Source organism: Coregonus clupeaformis, chromosome 30 (assembly GCF_020615455.1).
Source record: "Coregonus clupeaformis isolate EN_2021a chromosome 30, ASM2061545v1, whole genome shotgun sequence".
Lineage (NCBI taxonomy): Eukaryota > Metazoa > Chordata > Actinopteri > Salmoniformes > Salmonidae > Coregonus > Coregonus clupeaformis.
Genome location: NC_059221.1, coordinates 16,186,791 through 16,207,229, shown reverse-complemented (window position 1 = coordinate 16,207,229; position 20,439 = coordinate 16,186,791). Strand labels below are relative to the sequence as shown.

The 20,439-nt window shown below is 41.0% G+C and overlaps 1 protein-coding gene across 1 annotated transcript in view; it reads left to right on the top strand.

The window, feature by feature from the left end:
• LOC121545781 (probable phospholipid-transporting ATPase IIA) overlaps positions 1-20,439 on the top strand; it is a 39,437-nt gene that overhangs the window by 5,936 nt on the left and 13,062 nt on the right. Inside the window, exons 3-15 of the mRNA XM_041856606.2 lie at positions 365-478; positions 596-704; positions 3,812-3,870; positions 5,081-5,132; positions 6,302-6,396; positions 6,569-6,649; positions 6,822-6,897; positions 7,371-7,447; positions 7,723-7,883; positions 8,171-8,313; positions 11,584-11,696; positions 16,712-16,921; positions 19,779-19,940. Coding sequence (XP_041712540.1) covers positions 365-478; positions 596-704; positions 3,812-3,870; positions 5,081-5,132; positions 6,302-6,396; positions 6,569-6,649; positions 6,822-6,897; positions 7,371-7,447; positions 7,723-7,883; positions 8,171-8,313; positions 11,584-11,696; positions 16,712-16,921; positions 19,779-19,940 — 1,452 coding nt within the window. The remainder of the gene's footprint in view (positions 1-364; positions 479-595; positions 705-3,811; positions 3,871-5,080; positions 5,133-6,301; positions 6,397-6,568; positions 6,650-6,821; positions 6,898-7,370; positions 7,448-7,722; positions 7,884-8,170; positions 8,314-11,583; positions 11,697-16,711; positions 16,922-19,778; positions 19,941-20,439) is intronic.

Below are 20,439 nucleotides of genomic sequence, written 5' to 3'. Positions count from 1 at the left end.
AAGCCTTCCAAGAAGAGTGGAGGCTGTTATAGCAGCAAAGGGGGGACCAACTCCATATTAATGCCCATGATTTTGCAATGAGATGTTCGACGAGCAGGTGTCCACATACTTCTGGTCATGTAGTGTATCATATAGAATGTATTTGTGTGTGGATATGTATGTGGAACCATATGGCAAGCAACAAAATAACAATCACACAATTGCAAACTATAAGCTTATTTTAGTCTTCAGTTTTTGTGCCTAATGAACATGACCCTGATTAACACATCATGCATATATTTCTAGACTCCTATAGTGTAAAGACACATTGATGATTGGTTCTTGTGTTCATGCGAAATCATATTGTTCATTTGTGTGTTTTCAGGTGCTGTTTAATCAGTTCAAGTACTTCTTCAACTTCTACTTTCTGCTCCTGGCATGCTCTCAGTTTGTCAATGAGCTCAGGCTAGGTGCTCTGTACACCTACTGGGTTCCTTTGGTAAGCAGCGTTTTTTAAATGTCAAGTCATGTAGCATTACGTTTTCACGTGATCCACTACTCACTTGCTAATAATACAATATTGTTTAATTGGGTTTGTCTTATTTTTGCTTTTCAGGGATTTGTTTTGATCATAACCATCATGAGAGAAGCAGTTGAAGAGATCCGATGTTATTGTCGAGACAAAGAAGTGAATTCACAGATATATAGCAAGCTCTCAACAAGAGGTAAGGATTTGTTTTCAGTCATTGCACACAATATGGAGACTGAACAATAACATAAATACCATCAACAAAACGTCCAAAGTAACCACTCATACAAATCAAAACCACCAAGTTTTCTGATGCACCCATTCAGATTAATGTAAATGCCTAGTTGAATTTGAATAGTGGGTGTCTCCAGTTAACTGTATGAAGGTTGGTCGTGTCCTGTTTAAACTGGGAGGGGAGTGATGCCTAATTCAAAGCAGAGATGTAAAAGTGTACACGTAAGAGGGCTTGGAATAAAGTGCTACCAGCAATAAAAACCAAGAGACCTCTTGTGGTTTCCATCACTTTTCCCCTTTGATCTGGCAGCTTGTTTTACTCATAAACACAATTAATGGTTGCTTCCATGATAGTGCCCCCAGTGACTTGCTGCATGGGGTCTGGGGAATGAGAGCCAATGGCATGAGATGCCTGTAGATTGTTGTTCTGCTCTGACTGATCAAGTACTTTGTCAAAAGCAAAAACAAACTGTTGTTTACCCAGGATTTTTGTTTCATCCTGTATAATTGCAGTATTCATCATTTAAAGTAGATCATTCTTAATTTATGTTTAGGATTTTGATTTCAGACTGATTATTACAGAAATGTATTGGGACGTTTTTTTAAATATTGATAAGCTGCCCTCCATCAGATATTTGTAAATAGCAAGCTAGCCTACAGTTTAATTATCTTTGTGAAACAGAACAGTTTTTAGAGTCCCATAAACCTAAATGCATAGCAAAATTAATGTCCTTTAATGTCTTACATATGCAAAAACATGAGGTCACAGCAAAGGTCATGGGTCAGTGACCCCCTCCAAACTATTTTTGCCTGTTCATTCCAAATGGAATGAAAGAAAAGGCTCTCCCAACATGCTTTCAGATCTAGGCCTACATGGAAAATTACTTTCCCAAAATTTAGCGGAAGGAAATCTATAACAGCAGTTGTCCACATTTGCTAGGCAACCAGGAGGAGACAGTTGGACATAAACAATCAAATTTAAAGTATTTCTGTATGTAGGGCCATGAGAAGAGAAGTAGGGAGTCTGAAGAGTAGGGTTTTAACTACTGTGTCTTTGAATGACGTTAATGATACCAGGATGTCTCACTACCATAGATCCTGTTTGAGCTATGTGAACATTTACATGGACGTTTTAGATTTTTACTTGTTTGGGTCATTTTTCTCTATTCCTCCCCTTCTAAAAGGAATGGAATGTCCATAAAACAACGTACAGTGAGGGAAAAAAGTATTTGATCCCCTGCTGATTTTGTAAGTTTGCCCACTGACAAATAAATAATCAGTCTATAATTTTAATGGTAGGTTTATTTGTACAGTGAGAGACAACAACAAAAAAATCCAGAAAACCGCATGTCAAAAATGTTATAAATTGATTTGCATTTTAATTAGGGAAATAAGTATTTGACCCCCTCTCAATCAGAAAGATTTATGGCTCCCAGGTGTCTTTGATACAGGTAACGAGCTGAGATTAGGAGCACACTCTTTAAGGGAGTGCTCCTAATCTCAGTTGTTTTTAGCAGACACTCTTATCCAGAGCGACTTACAGTTAGTGAGTGCATACATTATTTTTTAATTTTTCATACTGGCCCCCCCGTGGGAATCGAACCCACAACCCTGGCGTTGCAAACGCCATGCTCTATCAACTGAGCTACATCCCTGTATAAAAGACACCTGTCCACAGAAGCAATCAATCAATCAGATTCCAAACTCTCCACCATGGCCAAGACCAAAGAGCTCTCCAAGGATGTCAGAGACAAGATTGTAGACCTACACAAGGCTGGAATGGGCTACAAGACCATCGCCAAGCAGCTTGGTGAGAAGGTGACAATGGAAGAAACACAAAAGAACTGTCAATCTCCCTCGGCCTGGGACTCCATGCAAGATCTCACCTCGTGGAGTTGCAATGATCATGAGAACGGTGATGAATCAGCCCAGAACTACACGGGAGGATCTTGTCAATGATCTCAAGGCAGCTGGGACCATAGTCACCAAGCAAACAATTGGTAACGCACTACGCCGTGAAGGACTGAAATCCTGCAGCGCCCGCAAGATCCCCCTGCTCAAAAAAGCACATATACATGCCCGTCTGAAGTTTGCCAATGAACATCTGAATGATTCAGAGGAGAACTTGGTGAAAGTGTTGTGGTCAGATGAGACCAAAATGGAGCTCTTTGGCAGCAACTCAACTCGCCGTGTTTGGAGGAGGAGGAATGCTGCCTATGACCCCAAGAACACCATCCCCACCGTCAAACATGGAGGTGGAAACATTATGCTTTGGGGGTGTTTTTCTGCTAAGGGGACAGGACAACTTCACAGCATCAAAGGGACGATGGACGGGCCATGTACCGTCAAGTCTTGGGTGAGAACCTCCTTCCCTCAGCCAGGGCATTGAAAATGGGTCGTGGATGGGTATTCCAGCATGACAATGACCCAAAACACACGGCCAAGGCAACAAAGGAGTGGCTCAAGAAGAAGCACATTAAGGTCCTGGAGTGGCCTAGCCAGTCTCCAGACCTTAATCCCATAGAAAATCTGTGGAGGGAGCTGAAGGTTCGAGTTGCCAAACATCATCCTTGAAACCTTAATGACTTGGAGAAGATCTGCAAAGAGGAGTGGAACAAAATCCCTCCTGAGATGTGTGCAAACCTGGTGGCCAACTACAAGAAACGTCTGACCTCTGTGATTGCCAACAAGGGTTTTGCCACCAAATACTAAGTCATGTTTTGCAGAGGGATCAAATACTTATTTCCCTCATTAAAATGCAAATCAATTTATAACATTTTTGACATGCGTTTTTCTGGATTTTTTTGTTGTTATTCTGTCTCTCCTGTTCAAATAAACCTACCATTAAAATTATAGACTGATAATTTATTTGTCAGTGGGCAAACGTACAAAATCAGCAGGGGATCAAATACTTTTTTCCCTCACTGTATACACATATCTGTTCATCCTTTGTTTGGTCTAACCACAATACGATTATGATTATCAAAATGAATTTGGGCACCTCAACTCAACATTCTGCAATCTAAAAATACTTATTGAATATTAATTTTACATTTGTTTTTATTTCAGGCACTGTGAAGGTGAAAAGCAGTGGCATTCAAGTTGGAGACCTTATAATCGTGGACAAGGTTTGTATCACTTCATAGATTTCGCCTCAACTGCATCAATGAATTAGGCCTACTACTTACCGTCAAGTTGCTATTTATATGACAAAGACTAATGACGGCCTGTTAATCTGCTGCGCTAGACTGGTGACTTGAGGTGAAAGGAGTTAGTAAAGATTTTGTAATCTTGTGATCAATGCTGCTGAGCTTGAGTATGTCAAACTCAATGCAGACGTAACTGACGCAAACTTGAAATGCTCTTAATTGGATCAGAAAACCCCAAATTATGTGACATTTTGATTATTGATGCCATTGACAAAAAAAATGTAGGCTAAACTTGTAGGATATAGACAACCCATAAAATACCAATAAAGTCTTATCAGATAGTTGCACTTAAAAATACATTAAGTTAATTTGGCATATCCATGTAGGAAAGTTAAAACAAAGCAATCAATTGGGATACTATTGATGCCATTTGTGAGGCTAATTTGAATGTCACAACACTGGTAACATTATGCTGTTGCTGTTAAAAGTATGTTAAGTAATTCTAACAGACTTCCCAATCTGTTTGGCCAGTTGCCTCATCATCTTTTTTGCTGGCTATTGTAGAAAGAGTAGATTCTGGGAGTCTTTGTACATGAAATATGAGACGGGAGTCCTCAGCTACCAACTGGCCACTTCTTTCTGAAAGGTTCAGTTAAACACAGCTGAAGGATAGGTCATGTTCTCTATACATTTGATATATTTTATCCATGACTGAGAGACATTCAAAGTAAATCAAACTCTGAATTGTTGTTATGATCTTCAGATATGAAATTTGTTAAAATATCAAAATATATAACATTCCAAATTTGTACCGCCGCATGGATCTGAAGTGCCACAGTAAATCTTTATTAAACCCATCGACCACTTAAAATAATCCATGTCCAGCTCAATGTTTTGAAGTCTGTCAACTTAAATAGCATTGAGAATTAATCTTCCAATAACTCTTACCAGGACTCAGTCACAGTGAAGTCTAGGTCAAACAGAGGGTAAAGCACGGTCAGGCTCCCAGTTAGGGTAAGTAAGGCTGGATGATTTGCTGCAGGGCTTATTATTATGACTAGCTGAATGCAGGTAATGTACATTAAAGGCAAAAGTCTGAACGTCTACAGTTAGAGAAGGAGGAGGAGGGGGGTTATAACAGGATGCAAGTTGAAGTCATGTTTTTCTTCTCTCTGTCTTTTCTTTGTAGAACCAGCGAGTTCCTGCTGACATGATCTTCTTAAGGACCTCTGAAAGAAACGGTAAACATCTGCTGGTCATTCATCCAAATCTCCAAAACAAGATAGTTGGGGAATTGGCATGTTTAAAAAGGGTGGTGAGGTGAAGGGATTAGTCTAGAACCAGGTTTTTTTTTTTTTTTTGGGGGGGTTGCTTCCTTTTTGTTTCCATTTAAGTTGAATGGTGATGACGGGGTGTGGTAGAAGAAGCATGGGCCATGTATTTTCCCTAAGATCTCGATTGACCATTTTTGTCTTTCAAATTACAAGTTGCATCCTAAGGAAAATCACCAAGATATGCAAAGTGTAGAATAGAAAGAACATATCAAATGCAAAGAGAAGATGGGGGAATCAAGGTACAAAGATGGAGCCTAATCTGAATAAACAAATGTGGAATTGAATGAGATTTGGAAGAGTGATGACAGAAACACAATGAATTGCTCCCATGCAAAACAATGCTGTCTCCGACAGGCTTATTGTCTTGTACACAACAAATACAGCACTGCCCCCTCGATAACTAGCAGCGGTTGGGATCCATTGAAAATGTGCAGTAAAACACCATAACCTTACACTTTTATCATTTTGATTTGGAGTAACACAAACTAAATGAAGCATACTTGGTTGTGCTTTTCTATGGAAAAAACACGTTTCTTTTACTGGAAAGAGTGGTTGGTTGGTTATCTCTATAACACATGGAGGCCATTATGTCAATTATGAAGGGCCTAGCTATGCTCAGTGTTCTCAGCTACAGACAGGCAGGCAGGATGACGCAGGGCGGGCTGAGGTTTGGGGGCTGGGTTACTGGAGGCTGTGGGGGATGAGGGCTGGGTCGGCATGGATGCCTCTACTTGTTGATCCCCAGAGTAATGTGCAGTTGGGCACAATTCATATATGAACACTATTTTGTAATAAGATGACCTTTGTCATTCGGTAAGATATGTTTATGTTGAAAGATAGAGGGAACAAAGGATGCACCAAATAAAATAAGGCCAGAAGTTGAAGCAAGTTACAAAATTGATAGGGTAAGACATATTTACTTTTTTATTTTAGATATACAGAAATAAGTTATTGGTACCACAGAGACCCTAAAACTCTGAATGCGTCTGCGGTCTCTAAAGCTTATACAGTAGAGCCCCCTGGAGGTGTTTGTGACTCCATTCTAGATCATCAGTTCTTCTCCTCCCTTATCCCAGGCTCCTGCTTCCTGCGTACTGACCAGCTGGATGGAGAGACGGACTGGAAACTACGCCTCCCAGTGGCCTGTACTCAGAGACTGCCCACTGCTGCTGTGAGTCACCAGACCAAATGGCTGCTCCGCTATATCTGTAGTAGAGTGCAATGTTGGCACTGCACTGACTACAGACATTTTTAGTAAAGTAATGCCACATCTCATGTTTTTTGGGGATGTTCTTAGAATTGTTATCGGTTATCAAGTGACCATGTTGTGATTGCTCCTCCAGGACCTTCTCCAGATCAGATCCTATGTGTATGCAGAGGAACCAAACATTGACATCCACAACTTTATTGGCACTTTCACCAGGGTGAGTGTTTACCCGGACAATTCTATTTGACTTTTCTTGAATAAGACCTGCTAAATACTCACATAAAGATAATTGCCACTATATCTAGTCAACTTTGAAGAAAGACTGCCTTCTGTTTTCGTAGAGTAATGCCCCTTACTCTGTTTTTTGTGTCCTATGTGCTGTGCTTTAGGAGGATGGAGACCCTCCAGTCAACGAGAGTCTCAGTATTGAGAATACCCTGTGGGCCAGCACTGTCATCGCCTCTGGTAAATACCAACTCGCCCAGTGGTGTGCTCTGTCTCTCCACTGAAGCAGCTAATAACATGGAAGTAACTAGTACCAGCCCGCCCTCCATCTCTCTCTCCCTCCCTCCATCCCTAGAGCTGTGATGAGGCATTGCTTCCTCCACACTTGATGTACTGATGATTTGTCCTCCTACACACACACACACACACACACCGGTGCAATCAAACATTTGGTCATTTAGAAACAGTTCAGGGGCAGTTAACCATAAGAGACAACGTTTTCCTAAAGGAAAAAAACACTACATAGAGATTCCAGAGTCTAACCTATATAACAAATGGTAGTCATTTGGCAAATTGGCAGTCTGTCTCACGTATTCCTACTGTCGTTATATATTTCAAAATATGCTTGCTGCTATATGCTATATTACATGTTATGGTTTATGATTCCAGACTTAAAAGTCTCAGCCAATTACTATAATGTTCTTTCTCTGTAGGCACTGTGGTGGGAGTAGTTATCTACACAGGCAAGGAGCTCCGGAGTGTGATGAACACCTCAAACCCAAGGCACAAGGTATATTAGTGTTAGCCACAGTAAAACACCCTGCACATGGCGCTTTCCTTTAGTAGATAAAGACATGTACATTATCTGTAGGGTTAATAGGTTATCATTTTATCATGTAATTTCTTAGTAAATACCCTAGTAAATGCTGTACCATAAAATAAAGTGCTACTAATATTAGTATAATTTCTGTCAATTTCTTTTCTGTAATATAGTACTGAGACTGTTCTAAGAGTGTTTCAAAAGAGTTGTACTGCCTGATGATGTTCTCCTTGTGGTTCTTCTAGGTTGGCCTCTTTGACCTGGAAGTGAACTGTTTGACCAAGATCCTGTTTGGGGCTCTGGTGGTGGTGTCTCTGGTCATGGTGGCCCTCCAACACTTTGCCGGCCGTTGGTATCTGCAGATCTTCCGCTTCCTACTGCTTTTCTCTAACATCGTCCCCATCAGGTAGGCGTTTTAACTCACTTTCTATCTCATTTAAATTAGATAATTTTAAAGCAATTAATAAGGTAATATGTAACCATGTTGTTACACTTGTAATAACTGAGCACAGTAAGTGTTACCAAAAGGTGGTATTTTCAATTGGGGTTTATGTACATCAACATCTATCCTTGCTTATTTGTTTCTACATATGCTTATGAATATGTTTGATGGACAACCTAAAACCATTGATATCCAAAATATGTAACTGGGAGTCTTGTTTTAAATAAATAAAATGTGAACCTTGTGTCCAGCTTGCGTGTGAACCTGGACATGGGCAAGATGGTGTTCAGCTGGATGATCAGAAGAGACTCTAAGATCCCAGGTACTGTGGTCAGGGCCAGCACTATACCTGAACAACTGGGACGCATCTCCTACCTGCTCACTGACAAAACAGGTGAGTCTGCTACTTTTGTGGTTTATAGACATAAATATGTAATTACGGGCCGCCGGACTATCATGGCTATGTGGCTGTGGACTCTGTATTGATCTTATGAGGTGAGAGTGCTTCCATAAACTGTCAGTTTAGTCAATGAGTACGTTTACATGCACACTAATAATTCGATATTAAACTGATTATGGCAGAAGGCAGAGTATGGCATTAGTCATGTAAACATCTTATTCTGCTTATCTTAATCGGCATTAGGTCATAATCGAAGTAAGCATACGCGGATTAAAGCACCTGGTTTTCTGAGAAGTCTTTCACATTATTAGGGCATGTAAACGGCTTAATCGCGTTCCAGCTGTGTATTTGATCTGCGCATGTGCCAGCACTGGTAGCGCAAGCCTCCATCTTATGCGCGAGTGAAGAGAGTTTGGAAAAACAGAAAAGTATGCATACATTTATACATTTACATTTACATCATTTAGCAGATGCTCTTATCCAGAGCGACTTACAGTTAGTGAGTGCATACATTATTTTTTTATTTTCATACTGGCCCCCCGTGGGAATCAAACCCACAACCCTGGCGTTGCAAACGCCATGCTCTACCAACTAAGCTACATCCCTGCCGGGCATTCCCTCCCCTACCCTGGACGACGCTGGGCCAATTGTGCGCCGCCCCATGGGTCTCCCGGTCGCGGCCGGCTACGACAGAGCCTGGATTCGAACCAGGATATCTAGTGGCACAGCTAGCACTGCGCCACTCGGGAGGTGATGCATCTTAGAAATAGTTTTCACATACAAACTTTATATGTTCAAACTCAGAATCAAATAGTCTTCGCCAGGGTTGGTGAGTAATGGATTACATGTAACGGATTACAATACATCTGTAACTGTAATCCGTTACGTTACATGCAAAAATATTGTAAACAGATTACAGATACTTTTGAAAAACGAGATACTTTGACATTCAGAAAGGATGTTTGCACAATTTTTTTTGGACACCTTTCTGTTTTCTCAATGATGTTCAAATCAGCATTAAAAAAAGGCACAAGTTTAAGTTTGTTGTGCCTTTGTTGAGTCAGAGACCACTGATGGCACACCAAATGTGTTTGATGGATCGTGGGAAAAGAGCAGGAATAGGCTTTTGTAGGCTACAGTCCAACCTATGTCTTCCAATGGTGCGACTGCTGTTGGCATCCAAAGATTATCGAACTTGATTAAACGCTTGGAGGTAAGGACGACAGCAGTGGTGTAGCCTACGGGTGACACGGATATCACTTAAGCCTATTATAGGCTACATAGCGCATTAATGTGAATCACACTGCTGCTCTCTCATTTAGCTATTTGCGCCTTACGGATTGTGGTTGTTGTGGATGGCTGTTCACAAATGTATATGTGTATTCTAACCCAATAATGGTTGAATTGTAGAAGTTTAAGCTGCCTATTAATCATTGTTTTTGAGACCAGAGGTGTATTCATTACGGAAACCGTTTACCGTTTAAGAACCAAGCGGAAGCAAACAGAGCAAAACAAGACTTTCTATTTGACAAATTCTGGTAGGTCCCTCCCCGTTTCGTTCCATTTGCTTCCGTTTAAGAAACATTTTGCAACAGAATCGGTGTAGTGAATAAGGGGGGACCTACCAGAATTTGTCCAATAGAAACTCTGATTATAATTGTTTTACCATAGGCCGAACAGACACATGCTCAACTCGTGCACTTTTCGTAGACAAACAGCTGCAAATTATCCAGATATCAAAGTGTCACCAACAAAAACTTAAACAATAGGCCTATAGCAAATGCAGCATATGGAATACATTTTTAAAATGCAAATAGCACTTTTTGGTAGTGCTCAAAGCATGCCATTCCGAGAGCAGCATTTATTTTTCAACTCGAAGCAAGGTTGATGTTTATTGGTCCTTGAGGCAGAACTGAGTGATTTCCGCTAGATGGGCCAGCTTCAAAGTCAAAATGCGCTATATTGTAAAAATGTATGAAAACAAAAATGTATTTTTTGGTCTTTATTTAATGTTCGGGTTAGGCATTAGGGTTAGCAGTGTGTTTAAGGTTAGGTTTAAAATCAGATTTAATGACTTTGTGGCTGTGCCAGCTACTAACCTAAAAGTAACTGAAAGTAATCAGATTACATTACTGAGTTTGGGAAATGCAAAAGTTATGTTACTGATTACAATTTTGGATGGGCAACTAGTAACTGTAAGGAATAACATTTAGAACCTAAACCTACCCAACCCTGGTCTTCGCAAAAATAACATGGTCACTGTGGTAGAACGTGTATTTTTATTGCCGATTTTCTGCATTTATCAAAAGGCCCATCAGTAGCCTGATTTCAGATGTGTCCATGTAAACAGGATTATTAGGGAAATCGTTCTTCTTGCAAAGCATGTAAACGTTTTAAACAAACTATTATATGAATCTGACTATCCACAATAATCATATTATTGTGTGCATGTAACTGTCCTCAATATCACATCAGACGTAACTGTGGTATAAAACATGAGTGTAGTATTTAATGTTTGCATAAAACAACTTAATGTTGTAGTGCACAGGAAGAGTATAGTGGCTACATAATGAGAATGCCAAATGTATGTATCTTGCTTTAGTGGTCAGAAGAGGAAATTGACCCAACATCTTAGTCTGTTGTATGTGAGATGATAGTGTTGAAGATGTGCTAAGGTTGTGTCCAGTATGACATTGCTAGGGCTGACCCGTCCCTAGGGCTTTGGGCTGTGTGCGACTCTCAGAGACATGCTAATTATTGTAGCTTTAAATCAAAACGGGCCTGAAGTCTCCTGTCTCTACACACTCCTTACAGCTAAAATACACTTTCACGCATGCATGCACACACGCACACACACACCCTCAGGAACTGGCCTGTACCCCTCTTCAATTTACGACCCTGACCGCCAATAAAATTATACTGGATTTTCCCACATAGTGATCAGGGCGATAGGGGTCAAAGGTCAGTCTAATGTATGTGCTGTAGGGGCCTCTCCGGTCATCCTGAAATACTACCTACAGAGAGAGGGGCTTTTAAAGTGAGTGTCAGGACAGCCAGGACACTGAAAGCATGGAAATGGTGTCAGGAGCAGCGACTTAGTGTGAGTGTTGTAAACTGTTTAAAAATCAAAGTTTAAATTATTATAATCATTTTAACACCAACACTATCATGTGGCTTCCAGCACTTCTGACACCAATGAGTATAACCCCACTTTCAGTAGACATGTTACAAATAGAATACATTGTGGTTGTGTGTTTGATTCAGGGACTCTCACCCAGAATGAGATGGTGTTCCGTCGCCTCCATCTTGGAACGGTGGCCTATGGAATGGACTCCATGGATGAGGTGCAGAGCCACGTGTTCAGTGCCTACACACAGGTAAACAATAACCATCACCACCAACCATATAGAGTAAGGCTGTCCCCGACAACAACAAAAAAACTTGCTAGTCCGAAAGTCGTCTGTTCTTTCGACCAAATTTTTTAACATGTATTTTTCCATATATAGACACACCCTATGTGTTTTAATAAAATCAACTATATGCATTGAGCTTGTCTGATGCTTTAAGCTTACTGTTTGATGAAGTAAGACGCAAATGACTCGAGGGAGCCAGAGATCTAGAGGAAGAAAAAAAAACTTAACCTGACCCAACCATTTTCCTCCTGCTCCTGCTGGTTTTCGCAGATTCGGCCATTACTCTCCTGAAGTTGGCGGTAATAGGCTACACAAGGAGTTGGCAACCTTTCTCATGTGAAATGCCAAATTTATCTTACCATTTCTTCCGATCATATGCAAATTTTCATGGAACAGTTTCATTTAATTTATAATAACGTCTTCATATTTGAAAATCATTGTCATGTGGTTAATCAAAATTCTATTCAAATCTAAATGAAAATGATACAAACCTAAAAAGTAACTTCTATTGCCTTTGCCAACTATGTAAAAACACTACATAAAGCCAACAGATAAAAACATTGCAGCCTGTAGGTAGAAAATATCCTGAAAAAAATACAATCCTATAAATCACATTGGCTACGCATGGCCTCTCTGCAAAAAACGTGAACATTTTTATCAACGATTAACTTGGGTCCAGCCCGAAGCTTGCTCTAGCGACATTGTATTAAATATTCTGGGCCCTCAGAGTTTCCCGTGCCAGTGAGCTCGTGACACAGCTGTAGGCTATTTGCGCAAGGGATAAGAAGCAGTGCTTGACGTGGGAAGGAGTTCACCGGAGCTGAGTACCGGCACCTCAAATTATCTACTGCTTGAGCTCCTGTTCCTCTTATAGCATATTAGTTCAAACTTATTGTGGAGCTCCTACACCTAAATGTAAACAGAACCAGCACCCAAAATGAGTACCAGAACCTATTTCAGTCCAAGTCAAGCACTGATTAGAAGTAATAACGGTAGGCCTATTTTATTACGTTTCCACTGGATCAGAGTATGACATGTTTCCCTTTCATGCTGAGTGGTTATCGAAAGTGAGAGAACTATAGTCATTCTCAGTGGATGTAAAAACAGACTTTATTTGCTTGCTTTTTGAGGTGAAGAAAACATTACTTTGAGAAGCTCCACAGCTCATTAGTGGTGGCAGAAGTAAGGGCATTCATACTTCTTGCGCTTCGCGGAGCAGTGCAGAGCTGTTGTAAAGGAAGTTGTCAAGGAAGTGAGTTTGTGTTTATACAGGATGTACCGCCCCCACCTACCGTCAACCAATTATGTCAATGCGGAGCTATACAGAGCCCTCCACATTGCGGTACGGAGCTCGATATGGCCTCTGCATGCCTCCAGAGGCTCCGGAATTGCGGCACACCATCCATATGGAGCCTCCAATGTGGTCAGATCAAGCATAATTTGGCTTTTAGTCTCTGCAATAGATTAGTTCACTGAGATGGGTGCAAATATATTTATATTTGCTACTGCTCGACTAAAATAATCTTGGTCGACCAACAGCCTATCGACCAAACAATCGACCAGTCGAATAATTGGGGTCAGCACTAATATAGGGATAGTTGTGGCACACATAGAAAGTAATTGACAGAAACGGCAATGGCCAAACTCTCTATGTAGACCTATGGCTCTGCATCAGTCCATATGGGCTGTGTGTAACGAATGTATCACTAATCGGTGGGACAGTCGATGCTTGAAATTCTGTGTCAAAACAAGTAACAAAAACCCTTGTCTTAGGGGCATATTGTTTTATATGATTATTGTTTGGCTGAATGCTTCCCGACCAATAATGACAGTTTTTGTCCCTTTGACACCAGAGGTTAGTGGAGCAGGAAACCGGATTAGCCACTAGCCCCAGAGCCCACTAACAGTGACCGGCCCTAGTTTAATGGCGCCACCATTAACCCCTGTGGAAACATGACGCCTGGCCTAAAAATAACCGCAGCAAGATGCTAATGCTGATTGTTCATACTGTCACACCCTGGCTCTGGGGACTCTATATGTTGAGCCAGGGTGTGTAGTTTCTATGTGTTTGTGTTCTGTGTTGTAGTTCTAGTTGTTTCATTTCTATGTTGGCCAGTGTGGTTCTCAATCAGAGGCAACGAGTGTCAGCTGGTGCTGGTTGTCTCTGATTGGGAACCACATTTAAACAGGCTGTTTTCCCACAGTTGTTGTGGGATCTTGTTCCTTTTGGTTTGTTCCGTGTTGGTTGTATTAGACCTAGGACGTCACGTTATCGTTTATTTGTTTTGTTCGTGTTATCACTTTTGATAATAAAGTATGTTCGCTCATCACGCTGCGCCTTGGTCCATTCCGTTCAACGATCGTGACACATACAGTTGAAGTCGGAACTTTACATACACTTAGGTTGGAGTCATTAAAACTCGTTTTTCAACCACTCCACAAAGTTCTTGTTAACAAACTATAGTTTTGGCAAGTCGGTTAGGACATCTACTTTGTGCATGACACAAGCGATTTTTCCAACAATTGTTTACAGACAGATTATTTCACTTATAATTCACTGTATCACAATTCCAGTGGGTCAGAAGTTTACATACACTAAGTTGACTGTGCCTTTAAACAGCTTGGAAAATTCCAGAAAATGATGTCATGGCTTTAGAAGCTTCTGATAGGCTAATTGACATCATTTGAGTCAATTGGAGGTGTACCTGTGGATGTATTTCAAGGCCTACCTTCAAACTCAGTGCCTCTTTGCTTGACATCATGGGGAAAATCAAAAGAAATCAGCCAAGACCTCAGAAAATAAATTGTAGACATCCACAAGTCTGGTTCATCCTTGGGAGCAATTTCCAAATGCCTGAAGGTACCACGTTCATCTGTACAAACAATAGTACACAAGTTTAAACACCATGGGACCACGCAGCCGTCATACCGCTCAGGAAGGAGATGCGTTCTGTCTCCTAGAGATTAACGTACTTTGGTGCGAAAAGTGCAAATCAATCCCAGAACAACAGCAAAGGACCTTGTGAAGATGCTGGAGGAAACGGGTACAAAAGTATTTATATCCACAGTAAAACGAGTCCTATATCGACATAACCTGAAAGCCCGCTCAGCAAGGAAGAAGCCACTGCTCCAAAACCGCCATAAAAAAGCCAGACTACGGTTTGCAACTGCACATGGGGACAAAGATCGTACTTTTTGGAGAAATGTCCTCTGGTCTGATGAAACAAAAATATAACTGTTTGTCCATAATGACCATCGTTATGTTTGGAGGAAAAAGGGGTATGCTTGCAAGCCGAAGAACACCATCCCAACCGTGGAACACGGGGGTGGCAGCATCATGCTGTGGGGATGCTTTGCTGCAGGAGGGCCTGGTGCACTTCACAAAATAGATGGCATCATGAGGAAGGAAAATTATGTGGATATATTGAAGCAACATCTCAAGACATCAGTCAGGAAGTTAAAGCTTGGTCGCAAATGGGTCTTCCAAATGGACAATGACCCCAAGCATACTTCCAAAGTTGTGACAAAATGGCTTAAGGACAACAAAGTCAAGGTATTGGAGTGGCCATCACAAAGCCCTGACCTCAATCATATAGAAGATTTGTGGGCAGAACTGAAAAAGCGTGTGCGAGTAAGGAGGCCTACAAACCTGACTCAGTTACACCAGCTCTGTCAGGAGGAATTGGCCAAAATTCACCCAACTTATTGTGGGAAGCTTGTGGAAGGCTGCTCGAAACATTTGACCCAAGTTAAACAATTTAAAGGCAATGCTACCAAATACTAATTGAGTTTATGTAAACTTCTGACCCACTGGGAATGTGATGAAAGAAATAAAAGCTATTATTCTGACATTTCACATTCTTAAAATAAAGTGGTGATCCTAACTGACCTAAGACAGGTAAAGTTTACTAGGATTAAATGTCAGGAATTGTGAAAAACTGAGTTTAAATGTATTTGGCTAAGGTGTATGTAAACTTCCGACTTCAACTGTATTTCTTCTTTCTTCACACATCTGGTTGTGTTTACTTGCCGTCGGTGTCTCTGTGGATGGTATGAATGTATAGGGAAGGGTTAGTCAAATGGCTTTGTGTGGTAGTCATTTTAGAACTGAGTCAGTTCAGAGAAGTGTTATTTCTTTAGCACTACAAAACACATATTTCGTATACTTTGACTAGGTTACCATAGTGATAAGACAGCTCACAGGCACATGTAGATCCATGTTTTTCCCACAAATAATGTGTTTATCTGATGACTGTTTGCAGTGGTGTAAAGTAAATTAAAGTACTACTTAAGTCGTTTTTTTGGGTATCTGTGCTTTACTATTTATATTTTTGACAACTTTTACTTTTACTTCACTACATTCCTACAGAAAATAATGTACTTTAATCCATACATTTTCCCTGACATCCAAAAGTACTCGTTACATTTCTTATACTTATTAGCATGACAGGAAAATGGTCTAATTCACACACTTATCAAGAGAACATCCCTGGTCATCCCTACTGCCGCTGATCTGGCGGACTCACTAAACACAAATGCTTTGTTTGTAAAGGATGTCTGAGTGTTGGAGTGTGCCCCTGGCTGTCCATAAATAAAAAAAAAACAAGAAAACCATGCCGCCTGGTTTGCTTAAAATAAGGAATATGAAATTATTTAACTTTTGATACGTAAGAATATTTTAGCAATTACATTGACTTTTGATACTATATTTAAAACAAAATACTGTGAGTGTTTTACTGGATGACTTTCACTTTTACTTGAGTTATTTTCTATTAAGGTATCTTTACTTTTACTCAAGTATGACAATTGGGTACTTTTTCCACCACTGACTGTTTGTCAATCAATGAATAGCTGGGAAAAAAGTTAGGTTTAACTAAACGCTCTACCAATGATTGAAAACCTTGCAGGTAGATAGATGCTTATAATCCAACTCCAACTCAGTTGGCTAACTTTTCTTTTGTATACCTTCCTCCCCACAGCCCTCTCACGACGTTCCAGCATCCAGAGCTCCGGCAGCCACTAAGGTTCGTAAGACCATCAGCAGCCGTGTGCATGAGGCAGTGAAGGCCATCGCCTTGGTGCACTGTGTGACGCCTGTGTACGAGGCCAACGGCGTGACGGACCAGGCCGAGGCGGAGCAGCACTATGAGGACACCTGCAGAGTTTACCAGGCCGCCAGCCCAGATGAGGTACACAACGGCTCACCCTCAATACTAGACATAGCTGTCCATAAACACAGCAACCGGAGGTAGTTAGTATTTTGCTCTGCGCAGTTATAATATACTCCTTCGTTAAAAATAGACCCACATATACCAAAATAGCCTGTGAGTTGTCTACTCAACAGCCTCAGAAATTTTAAGGGGAATTGTCACTACGCCATTACAGTATGGTGACAGTAGAAGAATGGAATCCAGATTAAAAGATGGAGAGAGTCACTTCAAATGGTTTTGCAGTTTGAACCCTTATCGGTCCATGCAGTGGACTACCTGCTACCCTTGAAGGAAACCTTGAGGAGACAAATTACATTCCACATGTACCTAGCTGTGTCCTGGATCACTATGAATCCTTTGAACTCCAGGAAAAAGGCTGAGGGGGAATTCAGCTTGATCCATTTCCTGCAGTGTAAATACGGATTTCCTTAATGTGCTCCCCAGTCCATTGGGCTTACCCTATCCACCCTTTGAATCTCCTACCTTCACTGTAGATACTTTGATATGGCCCACAGATGTTGCTTTGTAGAGAGTTGAGGCCTAGTGTATACTCAACTTCATGCAATACGAGCATTGTTTTCCAGAAATTGAATTGTGGGTAACATTTCTCATAGGTTACAATATCAGTCAATGTGTAGTTATTTCCTTTCTTGATTGAATGTTTTTGCTGTTGTTACTATAGGTATATTTTATCAGCTTGATATGATCTAGACTCAAATTCAGTTTGTTTTCCAATGGCTTCTCAGGAAGTCTTTATATAGATATGGTGTTGGCTGCCAGTTGAAGTGGTCACAATGCCAGTGACAGTTGAATGTGTGGTTTTTGGTAGGAATCCATTCACAAGCCATTTATCTAACTTGTTTTGTTGTGTTGGATGTGATACCTGTTTGCCAGACATGAACTCGTTTTTTTTTTGTTGATAAAATCAAAATGAAGAGTCCTGGTTGTTGTGTGGAGTAATTTTTCCACAGCTTATGCTTTTACATCTGCTTATTTAGTATATCATACATATTATGTCTAACATATTGATTGTGATATCTACTCAAGAGAAGTGTGTTCCTATAACAAAAAGCCAGAAGAGTATCAAGTATTTCTTGACGGTTCCACTTCCAAGCAGGACCAATAAGAACTTTAGTTTATGCCAAGCTGTGGTTTTGACTCCAGCCATTTGCCAGTAGCAGGCCCAGACATTCCCCTTACCAAGTGGGGCTGTTGTGGTGGAGGCTGGTTTACTGCATGCCTCCACAGTGAATGTAGCCTTCTAATGTTACCATGACTAAGTCAAACTCCTCATTCTCCCCAACTTGTATTACATTTACATTTTAGTCATTTAGCAGACGCTCTTATCCAGAGTGACTTACAGTTAGTGAGTGCATACATTTTTCATACTGGCCCCCCGTGGGAATCGAACCCACAACCCTGGCGTTGCAAGCGCCATGCTCTACCAACTGAGCTACAGGAGGCCTGTATGACATAGTTTCTACTTCTGTTGCGCTTCTTGATACACCAGCAAGCAATGCCAATGCAAACGACCAGGACAGGGATCAGTAAAACCCACCACAGTTCATCCCCAGGATGTCCATATTGATCACCAGCTCCAGTGAAGTCTGAACCATTCACAGTAGTTGGCGCGATGCCGATGACAGTGCAATCTTTTTTAATCCTGATGTTTCGAAACCAACAAGATAGTCAGAGCTGTGTTGATGTTTATGGAGTTCAGATCAGGGCCAAGCATAGCCTCAGGCCAAATATTAGCATAAAATAAGGATTATTTGTTAGCTGGAGGAGCCTTGGTTTGGGACTGGACTCTGGGTGTTTAGGGGCCAACTGATGCCTCGTTCTGTCCATCTGAGATCTACACTGAGTTTACCAAACATAAGGAACACCTTCCCCCCTTTTGCCTTCAGAACAGCCTCAATTCATCGGGGCATGAACTCTACAACGTGTCGAAAGCATTCCACAGGGATGCTGGCCCATGTTGACTCCAATGCTTCCCACAGTTGTGTCAAGTTGGCTGGATGTCCTCTGAGTGGTGGACCATTCTTGATACACACAGGAAACTGTTGAGTGTGAAAAATCCAGCAGTGTTGCAGTTCTTGACATAAACCGGTGTGCCTGGCACCTACTACCATACACCGTTCAAAGGCACTTCAATCTTTTGTCTTGCCCATTCACCCTCTGAATGGCACACATACACAATCCATGTATCAATTGTCTCAAGGCTTAAAAATCCTTCTTTAACCTGTCTCCTCCCCTTCATCTACACTGATTGAAGTGGATTTAACAAGTGACATCAATAAGGGATCATATCTTTCACCTGGATTTATTTACCTGGTCAGTCTATGTCATGGAAAGAGCATGTGTTCTTAATGTTTTGTACACTGTTAGAGACCTGTCAGTGTAGGCATGAGGGATGAATTGTGTTTTTGATCTTGTGCTAATATCTGGTGGTCTGGAAGTTATGGGGCAATAATAACTTCTGACCCTCCGGAAATGATTCCTTCAATGATTCTAAATGTCATCTGGCTTTATCGTCATGTGTCCTTCAAAAGAAACCAGAAAGAACATGCAGCATGTGGCTTTTAAAATGATTATCTTCCTAGTTTGTCAATCAATTTATCAATCAATTTTCTTTGAGTGCAGAAAATGCTTTTATAATTGATTTGAGCAGAAGTAGAACTGTGCTCTTTGCTCAGTTTAATATTTCCTGCTTATTGCTATTTCCTGTGAAAAGGTACATCATGTTAAAATGGTCCAGTCTCCATTTACCTCACCAACGGATCTATTTTTATAACCACCCATTCACCAAACTGTCTCCTCTGCCTTGCCTTGCTAGGTGTCGCTGGTGCAGTGGACTGAGAGTGTTGGACTGACCCTGGTCGGACGGGACCACAACTCCATGCAGCTGAGGACTCCTAGTGGACAGATCCTGAACTTCACCATCCTGCAGATATTCCCCTTCACCTATGAGAGCAAGCGGATGGGAATCATAGTTCGAGTGAGTGCTGCTGACTGGGAAATGAATTTGGTTTGAAAATGCAAATTTGAGTCATTCATTTACAATTGCCAGAGGTGTTTGCATTCCTGAGGTCAACTAATGTATTGTGGAAGATGATTTGTATTTTGCTTGATTGCCAGCCAACTGTTAGTGTTTGGACGTAACTGCTCTTTTGAAAGATCGATTCTATAGCTGAAACCAGTGGGGCCAACTGGTTGGGGCCAACTGCTCTTTTGAAAGATACATTTTATGGCTTTTGAACCTGGGCATTGATCCAGTGATCCATCAAGACGAAGACTGATCTGAGAAAGACTTTACCCGGCTATGAACCCTATGACTAAGTCTCTGTGCTGTCTGCATGACTAACTATTGTTGTTGGCTTGGATAGACATGGTATAACTCTACTTCAGGAAGCATGGGATTGAACTTGGGTTCCTCGAGAAAATATTTTCAAACACGTCTGAGACCCCTTGTGATCATCAACACCAAAATAAGTTTC